Source organism: Papaver somniferum, chromosome 1, assembly GCF_003573695.1.
Source record: "Papaver somniferum cultivar HN1 chromosome 1, ASM357369v1, whole genome shotgun sequence".
In the NCBI taxonomy this organism is placed as follows: Eukaryota; Viridiplantae; Streptophyta; class Magnoliopsida; order Ranunculales; family Papaveraceae; genus Papaver; species Papaver somniferum.
Genome location: NC_039358.1, coordinates 22,130,936 through 22,148,306, shown reverse-complemented (window position 1 = coordinate 22,148,306; position 17,371 = coordinate 22,130,936). Strand labels below are relative to the sequence as shown.

At 36.7% G+C, this 17,371-nt stretch overlaps 1 protein-coding gene across 3 annotated transcripts; it reads right to left on the bottom strand.

The window, feature by feature from the left end:
* Positions 1 to 344: 344 nt before the first annotated feature.
* Positions 345 to 2,714, bottom strand: LOC113281092 (aldose 1-epimerase). Of its 3 annotated transcripts, none has more exons than XM_026529748.1 (5): positions 2,505 to 2,714; positions 2,353 to 2,402; positions 2,195 to 2,255; positions 1,205 to 1,309; positions 345 to 1,121 (listed from the first exon to the last, which is right to left on the bottom strand). In XM_026529748.1, the coding sequence occupies exons 1-5, from the start codon at positions 2,617 to 2,619 to the stop codon at positions 496 to 498; spliced, it is 957 nt and encodes a 318-aa protein (XP_026385533.1). In that variant the 5' UTR covers positions 2,620 to 2,714; the 3' UTR covers positions 345 to 495. The 3 variants fall into 3 exon arrangements, with proteins under 3 accessions (XP_026385533.1, XP_026385537.1, XP_026385525.1); XM_026529752.1 differs by having other exon boundaries at positions 2,252 to 2,255; positions 2,505 to 2,697; XM_026529740.1 differs by having other exon boundaries at positions 2,129 to 2,255; positions 2,505 to 2,696.
* Between the last annotated feature and the right edge of the window lie 14,657 nt (positions 2,715 to 17,371).

Sequence of the window (17,371 nt, the reverse complement as noted above, 5' to 3'; positions counted from 1 at the left end):
TGGTTTTTTATGCTTTAGGCCTTCGGTGGAGAATTTCAGTTCCTCGTAACCTTCTTCTTCTTCTTCTTTTTTTTTTTTTTTTTGAGTGTGCTCTTGCTTTTATGTTGCGAAGCCCCATGGACGTGTTTAGTTTTTTTTTTTTTTGAAGCATTGTACGTCTTCTTCTGTAGTCGATGGTGATTAATAAAATCTCTATTATTGAGTGCGGGATATGACTCTCGGATCAACACAGATTTGTGAGGAAGTGAGGACTTTAAAAGTATTATTGTATACTAGACATCAGTTTATCAAAAGAGAGATGAAAAAAACTTAAAAAGGTATTGAAGGCAAGGCACCTATATAAGTCTCAACATTTCTGCAAACAGCTTATTCTGGAGTTTTTATTTTTATTTTCTATTTCTTATTTCAAAGATTGAAGAAAACCAAGGAGTGCAAAATGACGACGAATTACATAACTTATTTATCCATCTACTCACAGGACATCTATTTATAGTTTTACTCAGATGAGAATTCAAACAGCATAGTGTGTTCATACTTCTCGCCTGGTTGAACAACAACAGATGGAAAGTTTGGTTGGTTAATGGCATTTGGGAAACCTTGGGTCTCCAAACAGAGTCCTGCATGTTTCCCGTAGACTGCACCGCTTTTTCCTTCAACCCCGTTCACATAGTTCCCTGTGTAAAACTGCATACCAGGGGCATTGGTCCAAAGCTTTAAAACCCTGGAGCCTGATGGATCCTTGACCTTAGCAGCACATTTTAAACCTGATTTCTCCTCTCCGCAGTCGAGCACGTAATTGTGGTCATAGCCCAGGCCTGAAACCTCATGGATTGAGGTACAAATCTTTTTCTCTGTTAAGAAATCAAAAGGGGTACCTTTAACTGGCATGATTTCACCAGTTGGGACTGTGTTCTGATCTACTGGGGTAACATGATTTGCCCATATCTCAATAGAATGCTCGAGTACGTTGCCAGAGTTGTGGCCTGCTAAATTCCAGTAAGTATGTTGCGCCAAATTGATTGGAGTAGGTTTGTTTTCAGGTGTGGCTTTCATGTCAAGTCTCATGGTTGTGCTCGATGTGAGTGTATACTTAGCAGTTATATTAACATCTCCAGGGTATCCTGATTGTAACAAAAATTTAAGAATTCTTACATCTATTAAGATTAAGATACATGATAACTTGAGAGCAGCAGAAAGAGAATACCTTCTTCCCCGTCATGGCTATGATATTTGAAGGTAATTGATGGGTTTTCACCATCGTTATGTTCAACGACATCCCAAACCACCTTGTCATATCCCTTGCGTCCACCTAAAGAATAATAAAGATGAAGATCAACAAAGACATATCAACTTTCACATGTCTTAGCCTATGTTCATAAGAAGATCCCGTACGAGGATGGTCTTTAAAATACAGATCACCTTCATAGTAATAAGTTTGTTTTGAAACCTCCAATCCTAATGACAGTGAGGTGTTATAAGCATTTTGCTGGGTTTCTATGAGAACAACTTCATAGATGAAGAGATAATAATCACCAAATTATTTGTCCAATCTCGATTTATCAATGTGAACTGTGGACCAACTAACTTGTCACTGAATGATGGTTAATCAACAATCAACGGTTTACAACATATTGAACACTAAACAAATTTGGGTTCATTCAGTAATTTATCGAAACAAGGAATTAAAAAAGAGAAGTATACTTTTGCACATATGTGATGAGAACAGTAGATGCAGTCACATAATAAAAAATATAAAAAAAGGAAAATTGCCCCTGAGACATTGACGACATTGAAGACCCATGTAACCAGAGAACTCATTGTTGCCTGAAAAACTAAGTAATGCAAAGCATAACATTGATCAGCAAAGACTCTTTCGTGGAAACTTTCTTTCTGTTACAAAATGTTTATCTGAGTTGTTCTATGAGTAAGTGACAGAAAGAATTAATAAGTGACAGCAAGAATGCCAAACGAAAAGCACGTCGTCATATCTACATCTTACTAGTCATTACCAGCGCTTATATAGTTTCTTAAACAAGGATGAAGAAACTAAATCATATATTTCACTGATATTCAACGGTAGGAATCGTGAACGAAAAATTTATAAAAACATGAAATATTGTTGTCATACCATGTAGACTATTTGGAGGCTTGTTAATGGGCAAAGAATACTCAGTTCCATTGAGAGTAAACTTTCCATCTTTAATTCTGTTGGCAACCCGACCCACAATGCAACCGAAGTAAGGTGCAGCACCTTTCTGATGAACAAATTTAGAGATTAAAAAATAAATTAAAATTACATATAAAGAGATCCAAAAACTATGTGATATAAATTGAATCCGATCCATAACTCACCAAATATGGTTCAAGGGAATCGAATCCGAGTACGACATCAGCGAAGTTACCTAAGAAGAAATTAAAGAGAGAAATTGAAATAGATCAATTTGATAATTTTTGAACACAATAAGAAAAAGAAGACGAAGAAAAGGAAAGGAAAATTCAGAAACCGTTTTTATCTGGAACAAACAGAGAAGTGATAGTGCATCCATAGTTTGAGATCTTGACTCGCATGGTTCCATTGTTGAGTTCAAAGAGTTCCGGTACATTCTGATCATCAGCCATTGCTTCTGTTTATTTGTTTCTCTATTGGTTGTTTACTGGCAGATTGAGATGGATTTCCCAAATATATAAATAATAAAATATATTGGATAACCTTCGGGGTATTTATAATATATTTAATAATCTTCCGTTACGATATCCATCTCGGCAAGAATTGACCGACATTCGAGCATCCGGAAAACTAAGCTCACCTGATTAGGATCAGCATGAACCTAGTCACCAAGTAAACTGGTATCCGACTTAGGGGTCCATTTCTACCCATTTATGATCCAAATGTTGAGAGTGTTGCCCTAGTCCATTGATTCCCCTCTTGGTGGATTTCTCGGAGGCTAACCATGGTGAGTGTAGAATCTCTTTTTAGTAGAAATTGACGTTTAGTCTCAAAGTAATGGGCTTTAGACAGTCTAGTCCTACCTTTCGAGGTCTAGTACTGTTTAGTCCTTATTTACCAAATGATGAACGGGTTAGTTCAAATCTTGACAATTCACTCCAAACTGAATTCTATTGATGACTAAATTGACCCTTCTATGTAATCTACTTTGCCTGTATTGATGCCTCGTCTCTCTTCTTCTTCCAGTCAATTTTCTCTTTACACGATCTACTTTCTTATCCACCGAAAATATTACTCCAGTCGTTTTGATCATCAAAATATGATTTTCTAATTGATTCAGTCTTTTCAAAGGCGATGAAGAGCAAATCATCGTCATCATGTGAGGAAAAAAGAGTTGATGCGTTTAACGAAGATGATGCACAAATTGGATTCTTTCTGAATCAAATATGAAGGAATTCGAAAATTCTTTTAAGAATTCCATGCAAAAGTAATCCAAGGAAGCTACTAATAAAGCTACCTTCCCGGTATATAAGCATATAGTTCTCAATTGTTGTAAGTATTTGTGTTTTACCGATTAGTTGAATCACTAAATTTAGTTATAGGATTTCTATTAGTTTCTTTAAATTATGGTTAGTTATTATCATATAAACTAATTCAATTTTGTGTGAGAAAATTCTAAGTATATCTTTAGATGATTTTTTCTTTGGTTCTGTAGATTTTTAAAAGGCATGTGCAATATTAAATTATAATCTTTTATAGTTTTTTTTTTGCATTCATTAGAATGGAGAAGAAGAAAGTTGTGGTACCAGCGGAAAATGTGACTCAAAAACAATTAAGTGTATGCCGGAACCGATTCAAGGTCAGTTTTAGATAATTTAAGTGTGTTTCAAATGAATTAAATTATTATGGTATCTAGGTCACATGAATGATTTAATCACATAAGGGAGTACGTGATTTTTTGTCGCGGCTCCACATTTAACTGGTTTTGGTTTAAAGTTTTTTGTTTGGGCAACTGAACCGTTCATAGGGTCATTATTATTCTCAATCATGAAGAACGGAGTAAAAATGAACGAGGTTGGTTTATGCAACACTGGTTTCTTCTAATGGGATTTCCTATGTATAATGCTTTTATACCATATGAGTGTCAATTGAAACTATTTATTGATCCCTTCTAATTCGCTGGTGCTAGAAATGTATTTAACCAGGCCAACTTGATGATTGGATCACTAAAAAAGATAGTAATAATGGTAGGATCGATCTTTTAGACTCCCATTAGTTAGTTTAGACTCACATTATGAGAAAGATTACATTAGACTCCCATTAGTTAGTTTAGATTTTCTTGATTCCAAATCATGGAGCACTTGCAAAGAAAAATACTTGTAAAATACAATTTTGAAACTATCTGAGCAGTTGTATTGTAAAGTTCAAATAGTACAGAAAGCGGAACAAAAGTAATTTAGATGTGTGTATAATTGTACATATGTTGATTTAAATGTGTACATAATTGTACACATGTGGATTTTTAGTGTGTACATAGTCGTACACCTGTTTATTGGTAATGTTTACGTGGCGGTACACACTAATAACTTTTGATTTTTCATGTTTTGTTTTTTTAGCTCTTTTAGAGATATTTTTCTATATCATTATATTTTGATTCTACATGTAGCAATTGTGGTAACAGTAGTGATGGAATTATTAATGTGTACATATTAAAACACACGTTGTTAATATGGTGTACATAGTTGTACACATGTTATTGTTTTTGAAGTTGGGCATATCTTTGCAATTTAGTGTTTTTTGTTTATATGTTTTTCTTCAAAGAAACTGATTGGCTAATATTTTATTTTTAAGGTTGAAGATCATGAGGATCATATCTAAGAGACCCATAGAAAATGAAGAAAATTTCAACAATGAACTCACTTCCACTTTTAACTTTTGTTTCATATCTAGGACTTTTGTTCCATGTCTATAACAAAAAAAATTTATGGATATCTTTTCCGGAGATTTTTCGGCATCATTAGCATAGGTTTTTTGGCATCACTAAAAAAATAATTCAGTATATCTTTTCAGTAGTTGAAGCTACATAGAGAGTCACCGGTAGTATAAAAAACTATTGTGAATAGTCGGTGTGCAAAATCTATTTATGCTCATGGTTATTTTTCCCGTTACCCTTGTTTATCTATTTTATTTGTGTTTTGTTTTCTTTCATCCCATGTTGGCTTGATTTCTTACATTTTTCTCAATAGGTAACAACATCGGTAATAGCAAAACGAGTTGCATCTCACAATAGTAAAGTTGGCAAGGTAAATTCTTCACATGTAGCCTCTCTAACCATTTACTCAGTTCCTTGTAAAATCGGTGAAGATAATCTGGTAGAATTCTTATGTGCGTTGCTTTTATTCTCCCGATTGTAGGAGATGTACTTATTTGTGCACCAGCTGTACACAGTGTAATTTTTACTACACCAGTTCTAAGCAGTGTACTTTTTCCCAGTTTTCGAAACAGTTAAACTTTTTGTAACAGTCTCAGTAGAGTTTTCGCTTCAGGTTTTTATTGAAACCGAATGGGTTTATTAAGTTTTCTCCAGAGAGGCCTTTTAATATTGAATACTTAATGTTCACAATTGTACACATGTTGATTCCTAATGTTTACATAGTTTGTACACCTTGTTGGTCGTTAACGTGCACATTGACGTACACCTGTTGATTATTTAATGAGTGATTTTTAACAAACATGACTAAACGAATTGAATAGGCCCATTCCGGAACAAGAAAATGACATCGTAATTTAAATTGGATTTTTGGGTTGGTATGCATACATTCATAGTTAGATGCAAGCCATGTTTGGGACACTTTTACTTTACTCTGTGTTATGCTTTTGATGCTTAACTTTATGAAGGTCTTTTTTATAAACATAATGATTGATGTTAGACGACCGTTAATTCATCAGTTCTAGTGTTCTTATTTTAGTTTCCATCCTACCTGGCTAGCATTATGGAGAAGTTTGATGAATTTAATAGAGTGAAAATTTCTGCTGAAGTTTGCCTTGATAGATCTTTAGAGATGATGTGATCCTGATATATTCATTTCTGGGTTTTAATTTAGGGAATATGAAGAATGACACAGTAAAAAAAATATTGTCAATCCAGCCATTCAGAGATTGCAGAGTTACAAAATCAGTTTAGCATCCTCATATTACAGAGCCACGTGATTATCATCTTGAGATTGCAATGCTACATGACCAGTTTGACCGTTATCGATCATCAAACCATTCTATCGAGTTACTGAGGTTTGATTATACATTATTCTATTTACCTTACATTATCAATTGGTTCAATTATATTAGCAGAGATTGTGTCCGTATTGATAATATTTTTGGAGTTATGGGTCAAAGGACTAGTCAGTAATCGTTTTGTAATACATTAAATTGCATTCTAATGAATTGGTTGGATAATGCATTCGTCGTGTTTGGAACTGCAGGTCACTTTTATTGAAATACAATTAGTTTGTAGTTGTAATGAAACTAGTTCAGCACGAGGGGGCGCCCAACAAGTTGTATGTGGTGTACAAACTGGTGCACCTTGTCTTGTCATAAGATTTTCTGGTTTTTGAACATGCACATGTTTGTATACAAGTGGAAATTAAGATTTTTAAAAAACGAGAATTACATAGTCATATAGGTACTCTTTTTGTAGCTCTCGGAAAGAGCTTTCTGAATATATAAAGTTTGTGAAATTTGGGCAAACGGTTCGAAAGATAAATTATTTTTAATATTGTTTATGTTATTTAAAATTGCTGACATCGTCATGAGTTATTTTGGATTAAACCGTAAATATTTGGACTAAATTGTAAATCAGGAAAGTTATATATGTATTTTCATATTTAAATAACTTTTGGACTAAATTGTACCTAGTTAACTCGGGATGGACTAATCCATACATTTTCATGAGTTTTTGGACTAAACTGTTTTTTCCCCTCTCTTTATCTAATCGTCTATGTTGATCCATCCACGTGACCCACCATATGGAAATTGTGAAAATCAAACAATAGAGTTATGCTTAAAAAAAAAGAAAAAGTCGACTCCTATGTTAAAATAGCGAAGGTCTAAGTTTCATGTATCAATTTTCAAAGAGCGTTCTACTGAATGGTTTTGGGTTTGTAATTCGACTATTTTCAACGAGCATTCTGCTGAAGTGGTTCCGGGTTTATAATTCAACTATTTTGATAGAGTTTTTTATTTCTGATCGAGAGGAAAGAAGGTTTTAAGAAGAGCTAGACTAGAGAGGAAAGAGGATGCTCAAATTTCTACGTAATTATGTATCGGATTTTAAAATCAGTACTATCAAGTCAGGATTAAGGGATCAAGAATCCATGGAAAACATTCAAACCTATCTTGGCCGACAAAATTTTTTTGGAAGAATGCCAAAGATATTCTTTTGTCCAGGAAAACTTTCTACTTTAATTATATAACTTAACAAGCAAACCAGGAAGCAATCGCGCCTCTGAAACCAATGCAAATGCTACCTGTGTTCTCATTTCAGAACCACCAAGCTTTATATTAGAAATCCCAAATAGGGATAGGTTTTGCGTACCACTTCTCCCAGGCAAACAAACAAGACAATGTAGAGCTTCTAATAATCTACTAAGGTTTTGTTATCAATTTTTTTGGGTCAGATATCACAATTGTCAAATGGGGTATTTGCTTGGGAGAAAATACAGGGCATTTCGAAAGTAGTAGATTTGATAGAATCAAATACGGATGTATATCTAGCTTCAACCAACAAGCCATCAAATACAAAGACAGCTTAGCAGGAATCAGGCCATCGACTCGGAGTTGGCCCGTCACTAATGCTAACTCATGCGAGATTCCTTGTTGCATGTCTGAATCAGGCATTGTTTGGTCTAATACCATCAGCATACCCGTTCAGGTTAGGTGGAAATCCCTGATACGTAATTAGAATCAAATAAGAAATGTAGACAAATACCACAAACCTAGTACTTAAATTTTCTTTCGTGTTCTCGTTAAAAAGAACGAAAGCAAGCACTTGCCTTGTCAAATATAAGTATACAAGGTAAGGCGCCATTTGCAGAATGAAATATAGTGCTTTATCAGCTTAATTGGACTTTTGAAACCAAGTCCATCCAGATCAAGTCATCAAATTTGCTCAGATTGTTTAAGAGGTCATTAGAAGAGAGAGCCTAATAAAAGGACCAGGAAAAAAATTTGTTCTTTAAAGAGGAAATTGACAACTTAACCTGACAATACTGCACAAAAGTCAACATATAATTTAAGCAAGCATACCTAAATGGTTCAAGATACACCGTAACCAATTTCTTCAGACCTCATTTCTCCAATAACAAATTTAAGTTTTGAAGTGTCTATCAACAAAAAACCAGAGAGACTATATTTCTTAGCAATAATGTTTGGCCTCAAAGTAATGTAAGTGTAAAGTGTGAACCATCTACTTTTTTCTGAGTTGTCACTAAATGTTTCAGTGCAGGAGCAGAGATACTTAAAACCTTCTCTTTGTTTCCACCTACACCATTGAAGTTCTTACTCTTCAAAGACATGTCAATTAGAAATGAGTCGCTCAGTTAAGTACTCATCAACAAAATGATGCAATAGAGTCGAAGGACCTCGAGTCTTGAAGAAGAGACTGATCTGGGAAGATAAAGAACAAAGTATTGTTGCGGCGATGATTTTTAGAGATTCACAAGAAAAAAAGAGAGGAAATAAAAAAGGTTGTGTCATTTCTACACATAGATAAAGGTCCTCAATTTAGATGTTACAGCGGAGATCCAAGCATTAACCCAAAACCCATCAAAGAGTTCATCGACAGTAAGGTGCAAATTTTGTATTACTGCATTATGTGACACTTCCACCAAGGAGAAACATACTATCCAGATATATCATGAATATCTTGGATTCAAGATGCTTGTTTTGGCAGTACAAAATGGTCAATTATGAAAACCAAGATTCTGAATCGAAGTCCAGGTGTACGACCATCTTGTAGAATGTTTGAAGGATGAGTGAATCGAAGTCCAGGTGTACTACTATGACATGGATGCAAGTGACGCATAATGATTGTGCGTTACAGAGTTGCAGGCCAAGTCAGTGTGCAGCCAGAATGACATAACACTGCGTAGACTATCAAGTGCTAAGAATGGCATAATCCTGCAGGGCCAGTGAAGCGCAAAGGTAGTGCTACACTGTAAAGACATTTGGCTAAGTAATGAAGCTTATTGGCCGACATAATGAAGCTTCATTGAGGAAAGGCAAGACAAAGCCAAGGTGGCAAGATGCAACATGCAACATGCGATGTTGGCATTGATGCGTATCCGTGGAATTGAGTTTGCCTAAAATCAAGGATGATGCAAAAGTGAAGAATAGGCCAGGAGTTGGTCTATGGCATAGTTCTAAGCTTTGGCCAAGGCTTGGACAATGCATATGCAACAATGGCGGGGCCAAATGCGCCATTGGTATCAATTGCTCAGGCAATAGGAATACAAGTGATGCATATGAAGTATGAAGTTGAACTAAGCGAGTCAAGACTCAATTGGCAGGGTATTTGGATGTTGGCATCCAAATAAGCTAAGTGCAAGTTGAGTAAAGCGCAACCATTGCCGGACATTGGCAGGACCAAGTTGCGAAGTGCAATGATTGTCGGATTTGAGTTCAAGTTGTCAGTTTCCAGTGTGTGTGCATCACACGCATGCCAAAGTGAAAGAGCAAGTTGGAGACGGATATAAAGGAGCTTTGTAACCGAGTTTGGCATGTCCTAACCGTTCAAGACAAGTGTGGCGCAATTTCTGCAAGCCATCACTAAAGTTGGAAGTTAAAAAGTAAGACTGGCGGTTAGGGAACTGCCTATGGTCAGATGGTTGTTCATAGGCGTGCAACTGTGTTGCATACAGATTGGCCCTGGTTCTTGGCATTATAAATAACCAGAGAACCCTTGTAAATGAGTGTTGTTCGTTTGAGAGAAGAACCACTAATATAGAGAGTGTTTTAGGCATTCACCAAGAGGGTGAATGGCTTGTTTTGGTCCATGAGTTGGACTGTTGTTTATAATCTTCCTTAATGCAATAAAATGGGTTTATTGTGTTATATCTTTGTGTTCCTGATGTTGCTGATCTTGTGAAGTTGTTTGAGTACATTTATGCATGGCAAACTCTTATGTTTATGGGGGCATGAAGAGTTAGAGACAAAGAAGAAAAGACTTTCGTTGTGTATTGCCTTAAGAGTGAAGGCAGATGCATACTTTGATGCAAGTGTGCAAGGCTGAGTACTTGTGGGTGAAGTTGATTAGTAATGGTGCTGCTTGAGCTGATGACAGGGAAACGTAACTGAGACGATATGGATGGATTCTCTGTTGAACTCGAGAGGAAGATCATGGTAATGCAGTTGAGCTGCTGGTTGGATGCTGCAACAGTGGGATATTGGAGGTGTTATAAACAGTGGGTTGTGATTGGTTTAGCTTCAAACCGAGAATATGGAGGAGTTGATTCACTGAACCACATAGTGTTGCCGGTCATGTCCCATGAAAATTTTAGGCGATTAAATGGGCATGTGACAGCTGGTATCAGAGATGTGTTAGGGGACACAGTTGCTGATTTTTCTCTCTTTTACTCAAGTTGGTGTCATTTGTTTGTCAAATTCAATGAAGAATTGTTTGGGTATTACTAGTATGGAGGCTAGAAGAAGTTGGTCTTGTGTGGAAAGATCAATTGGAATGAACGTTGAAGCTTGAAGTAGCAACATGCCAAGAAAGTTCATGGCGAAGGTGCCTGAATTCCAGCCCAAAGTGTTAGACGAACACGCGAGAATCATTGAAAACCGGGTTTTCAAGTGATGGAATGACACAACTAAGGAGTATGCTGACTTCTATGGTGCAAGTCAGGTGTTAAAGTCCATGTTTCTCACAAGTGTGCACAAGTTACGCATTTGGAAAGCATATCTTTGTGGTGTTATCAGTAGCGAGTACATTACGTGTTGTAATGGGAATTTTGCAAAAATTCCTGAATACAAAGAAGTTGATGGCCTTTTCAGTGGCAAAGTAGATGAAGAACATATCTATGTGATAGATTAAAGGTGTTTTCATCGTATCCAGTTGATGGAATATTATAGTTATCTCTCTCGAATGCATGTACCTTGGTGGTAATGCAAAGTCTGGTTGCGAACCAGCATGTTTGTGGCAATATGATGCCATGAAGAAAGAATTGGATGGCCAATTCTTATCTAGCATAAAGCTTATGGAAAGGCCGAAGAAATAAGCGTAAGTTAGGGAAAAATCGATACACCACGGTCTTGCGTTTGCAAAGAGTTCTTCGTTGATGTTAGATGCACACAAGGAGTGTGCTTGCACCTGGTTTATGAGTGGGATCAATATGCTTGGACAAGGGTGTCCAAAGACCTGCATTTGATCATAACCACAAACGGATGTTCTTGTCGACTGCAAATCAACAATTATTGATACTAAAGTTGATTTTGGAGAAGGGGAAAGACAAGAGTTGCCAGTTGTGCATGGACAGTAAAAATGAGTTCCAAGTGTGAAGAAGAATGCGGCATTCTTGCTTCATGGAGCGTAGGTAGTGGTGCCTCATTTGCAAGGATTATGTCCTTGTTTGCAACTGTTCAAAGTGTTTATCCGCGGAAGTCATTGAGTGATATGACTTTGCTGAGCTCTATGGTGATGCTCAGAATCACCAAGTTAAGTCCGTTCCAGTTGTGCTAAGGTGCACAAGTTTGTGTCAAGAATTTGGGCGTTAATTAGCATGGAAGATATGCGACATTAGCATGCCCCAAATGAGATTTGGGCATGGCCAGGATGCATGAGGTGGCCTCGAAATGCAAGTTAAGCCGAATTGAAGATGCATGGAGAAAGAAGGACAAAGTAGTGGTGATTCATAGAGATGGCATGTGTCCATTATTGAAAAAATCTTCATGACAACTAAAGCAAAATGATAGCATCAGTCCGAAGGAGTATTCAACTAATTGTCAATTATATTGTGCTTCGTTATGGGAGTGGCATAAGAACGTTGATAGTTGGAAGAGTGCATGTGGCGAAGTGAATTGCTACATTGGGGACAGTAAGTGATGTCTCGCTTCCTTTGTTGCTTAGAAGCGAAGTTGAAGTCAGTATTGCAAGGCTTTTTAGGTATTACAAGTTTCAATCAGTTGGCGCGACTATTTGCTCAAGTTTGAGTATACTTTCAGTTTGGGTCGAGTGGACCTTGGTGTTGGAATGAAGTCTATCTATGTAAGGTAGTAGTGAATAAGGGTATTTGAAGTGAAAGATTTTTCCTCTTTCGTTCAAAGTAAAGCTAGTTCGCGTGGAAGATGCTACATAGCATATTAAGCCAAAATATGAAATAGAAGACGCTGAAAGTGAAAAGAAGCAAATAGAGGAGTTGGTGGCATAGTCGAGTTTGCTGCTGAGAGTTATGTGGAAGTGCGAAGGCATTTGGCAGCGAATGCATGGAGTAACGCAGCAAGAATGAAGATGTAAGTCCATCAAGTATATGAGTAAAGAGTAACTCATTGCTAGGAAGAACATGATGTTGTTTTTACGCCACGTTAAAGTGTTTCAGTTTGAAAGAGCAAGTGATGCTTAAAGTATTGGTTTCAAAGGCGCGTGAAGAGGAATCTTGTCCAGTGAGGCAATAGTAAACCCCGGGTATCCTAAGTCATGGCCAATGTCATGCATTTCAGTCGAATTTGCACAAGAGTGGTGCAAAATGATTGAAGAACACTTAGTCTACAGTAAGGCCTGTTGAATTGCAAGAGTGCAATGTCAGTTGGAGTTGAAGGCAGTAAGCTAAGTTATGCATATCAGGGTGATATGTTGGTTGTTTGAAGTGTACACTTAGGCACGTAATGGCTTGAAGAAAATATTTGTGATGCGGATGCAATCGGATGAGGACCATTGGTTTAGGGTTAGCCAAAAGAGTACTGCCGAATTTCAGAGGAGTTCTGAAAATGCATGCAATAGATCACAAAATCATTTGGGTGTTGAGATGTGAATGAAGTAGAGATTGAAGCATAGTCGACGACGCGACAATGAAGCTGGAATTCATAGGATTAATGGAAAGGCAAACAAACTAAGTGGCGGCATAAAGTACTAGGCAGAGAAGTTTTGGCAAGGTTAAAGGCCAAACAAAGTTACTGATTTCTGAGAGTGGCTCAGATGTGTACAAGGCCAAGGAAAGTTCAGTAGAGACTGAACTGATGTTGCATTTGACGAGGACGTTGAACGGATTAGGTGTGCGAGGTCTATGACATGGCTGCAAGTGACGCATAATGATTGCGCGTTATAGAGTTGCAGGCCACGTCAGTGTGCAGCCAGAATGGCTCAACACTGCGTAGACTATCAAGTGCTAAGAATGGCATAACCCTGCAGGTGCTACACTGTAAAGATATTTGGCTAAGTAATGAAGCTTATTGGACGACACAATGAAGATTCATTGAGGAAAGGCAAGACAAAGCCAAGGTGGCAAGATGCAATATGCAACATGCGATCTTGGCATTTATCCATATCCGTGGAATTGAGTTGGCCCAAACTCAAGGATGATGTAAAAGTGAAGAATAGGCCAGGAGTTAGTCTATGGCATAGTTCTAAGCTTTGGCCAAGGCTTGGACAATGCATATGCAACAATGGCGGAGCCAAAAGCGCTATTGGTATCAATTGCTCAGGCAAAAGGAATACAAGTGATGCATATGAAGTATTAAGTTGAACTAAGCAAGTCGAGACTCAATTGGCAGGGTATTTGGATGTTGGCATCCAAATAAGCTAAGTGCAAGTTGAGTAAAGAGCAACCATTGATGAATGTTGGCAGGCAGGACCAAGTTGCAAAGTGCAATGATTGTCGGATTTGAGTTCAAGCTATCAGTTTCGAGTTGTGTGCATCACACACATGCCAAAGTGAAAGAGAAAGTTGGAGACGGTTATAAAGGAGCTTTGTAACCGATTTTGGCATGTCCTAACCGTTCAAGACAAGTGTGGCGCAATTTCTGCAAGCCATCACTAAAGTTAGCAGTTAAAAAGTAAGACTGACGGTTAGGGGAACTACCTATGGACAGATGGTTGTTCATAAGCGTGCAACTATGTTGCATACGGATTGGCTCTGGTTCTTGGCATTATAAAAGCCAGAGAACCCTTGTATATGAGTGTTGTTCGTTTGATAGAAGAACCACTAATGTAGAGTGTTTTAGGCATTCACCAAGAGGGTGAATGACCTGTTTTGGTCCATGAGTTGGACTGTTGTTTGTAATCTTCCTTAATGCAATAAAATGGGTTTATTATGTTATATCTTTGTGTTCCTGATGTTACTGATCTTGTGAAGTTGTTTGAGTACATTTATGCATGGCAAACCTCTTATGCTTATGGGGGCATGAAGAGTTAGAGAGAAACAAGAAAAGACTTCTGTTGCGTATTGCCTTAAGAGTGAAGGCAAATCCATACTTTGATGCAAGTGTGCAAGGCTGAGTACTTGTATGTGAAGTTGATTCACTGAACCACATAGTATTGTCGGTCATGTCCCATGAAAATTTTAGGCAATTAAATGGGCATGTGAAAACTACCATCTTGTAGAATGTTTGTAGGAAACAGAGGATCCAGTAACAAGAGATTCGGGTAATTTGTTGATCTTATCTTCCTCACACATTGCACTTTGTCACTTGTCTAGCTTCTAAATTCAAGAATTTTAAAGCTCCCCATTCAAGACGCAATTTTTTTTAACAATGGGCTAAAACCTCAATGCTACCTGACCTTGGCCTAAATGTAAAATCCCAACTTTTCTACTTTTGTCTCAAATGCTGGGAAATGCTTATCGATAGAAGTCCTAATTTTTTATCTTTGGTTAGCCTACTGGATTAATACCCAATTTTAAGTATCCAAATAGGAAAATTGAAGTACGAATTATAACAGATTTATGTAACCTTTTGCTCCCGCACATTTGAGGTATACATTAGGACATGAGTTGTTAAAAATTAATTAGAAGTACTGAATCTTTCAAGACTAACTAGACCCTTTCAGTTCAAGTTCAGGCAATTGTACAATATATGCCTCTTTCTGTAAGACGTTTATAATAATAATAATAATAATAATAATAATAATAATAATAATAATAATAAATAGACGCAAACAGTAACAACTAACAAGCGGATCGTCTTTCCTCTCTCTTTCCTCTCCTCTTTTTTTTCTCTGAACTTTTCCTAACCCTAACATCCAAAGCCTTCTCCTGCTCAGATCGGCTCCCTCGGAGCAGATTTGAGAAGGAGAAGCTCAACCATCTTCAATCTTAGATTAATCTCTGTTATTTGCTCTTTTTACAGCTTTTTAGTTCAGTTCTTAGGATTGAACCTGTTTATTTTCAAACAACTGATTCTAGGTTTAGATCTTTTAGTTAGTTTTTGGGTTTCCGCATATTTGAGTTTGTGGCTGTTCTTTTATTCTTCTAATTGAAGATATGCTCAAGTGGAAGATAATGGTTATTTATGGAAAAAAAAGCAGATCCAGTAGCAACAAGAACATCATCAACTATATCTAAGGGAACAAAGACAACAACAGAAACAAGATCAAGATCATCTGTATGTTCATCAGCTACAACAACTGCTACAAAGACTCCTACGCCGATTCAGGCCGACTCATCACGATTCAGACAACTAAAGACCGATTTAGAAGACCTTGGTTACTTGGATTCATGTTACTTGAAACTCTGTAGATACTAGTATTTCAAAAACTTAAAATCATGTTACTTAGATGTACATGTTTGTGATATCACGGGGATGGATCTGATCCAACCACTGCTTTGTGCAGTCAAACAAATTAGTTTTGTTTCAAAATTATTTTTTCCCTGTGATCCTATTTGGTTCTTTGGGAATTCTAAAATGGTGTTTAAATCTGTAAATCTTGAATGGTTAGTCAAGAACTGGAGGAGTCACTGTGAATCAGATGATTGTGTAATGAAATTGAAAAAATCTTGTAATTATTTCTGATACCCAAAATCGGTTATGTTAATGTAATGTTCTGAGGATTGATCCTCTTTTATGCAAAAAAAAAATAAGAATAAAAAAATAAGAAAATAGGAAAACTGAACTGAGAGTAATATAATAAGAAAAGTACCTCAAGTTAAGCCCGTCAAATCACAATAACTGACATTTTGTAGTCCATAAGCTATTAGTATCATCTGATGGTTCTCCAGGATTTGGTAGAAATTCAATAGATGGATAAATAACAAGATTTTGATTACGGTGTGAATTAACGGAGCAACATAAATTAGGGTGTTCAAAAGACTAGATGTATAGGATGAAAATTTCTCTCATCAACTGTTACGAGACCACTTACTTGTAAACAAGTAGCAGGCCTACTTAACAATGCAGCCCAGTCTACACCAGCCTTGTTATACTTGTATATGGGACACCATGGAGAAGATCTAAAGGCCGATATAATCGAACAATGGATTTGTGGTCATGTTGAATAAAATGAGACTTTAAATCATGTCCAATGAGCAAAAAACCCTAATAGGTAGGATCAAGTGTAAGGAACACGTGCTCATCAGGTTTTGAATGACTTTACTAGTTCACAAATTAACTTTACCCCAATACAAACTACTGTAAAGAAACCTGTTTTGAGGCATACTGATATTTTTTGAGGCATACTAAATGATGATACCATCTAAAGTATGCTTATAATGGGTGTCCTAGCCATGATGAAATTACTAGGTTACCCTTCAACTAAATTAAAAACCTAAACTAAAACTAATCAAAATCAGTTCAATCTTTCTTCTTCTCATCTCCCGCAGCCGAACTATTCCCCTGCATAAACGTTGAAATTTCTTTTCGTTGCCGATTAACCATACAAATCAAGCAATTTCTCAACAAAAGTAAAGAGTTAATCCAATTGAGCGACGTTGGAAGGAAAAATCCAAATCTCGATTACTCTCCAATTATATTAGAAGATATTTCTTACAAACCCATCTTATTTTTTATTGTTTTTACATCGTTTGGTCGATAAAATAGGATTTCTTAGATGAAACTAATGTTTTCAAAAGGGGGTTCGGCTGAGAAATTAGAGTCAAACCTAGCTTTGTTCTTCGTTTTTTGTTTTTCAGAAGATCAGTTCGGTTGATCTGGGAATATCAATTTTAAGCCGAACATAAGCTATAGTTTAAGAAAACATTATGTTCGGCTAATTCGACTTTGCTAGGTTTTCAGTCGAACCTTTGACTTGGCTAAGTTATTGAATTCATTGAAGCTCGGTTGATTCGACTTCGCTATGTGTTCAGCCGAACCTTCTGATAACTTAAGTTTTTTTGGAAGTTGCACTACAAGGTTCGATTGAACATAAGTTAGCCGAACATTTCTCTGAAACTCGCCATTTTCATTAAACCAGGAGGTTCGGCTGAAATCTATAGTAGTACGAAT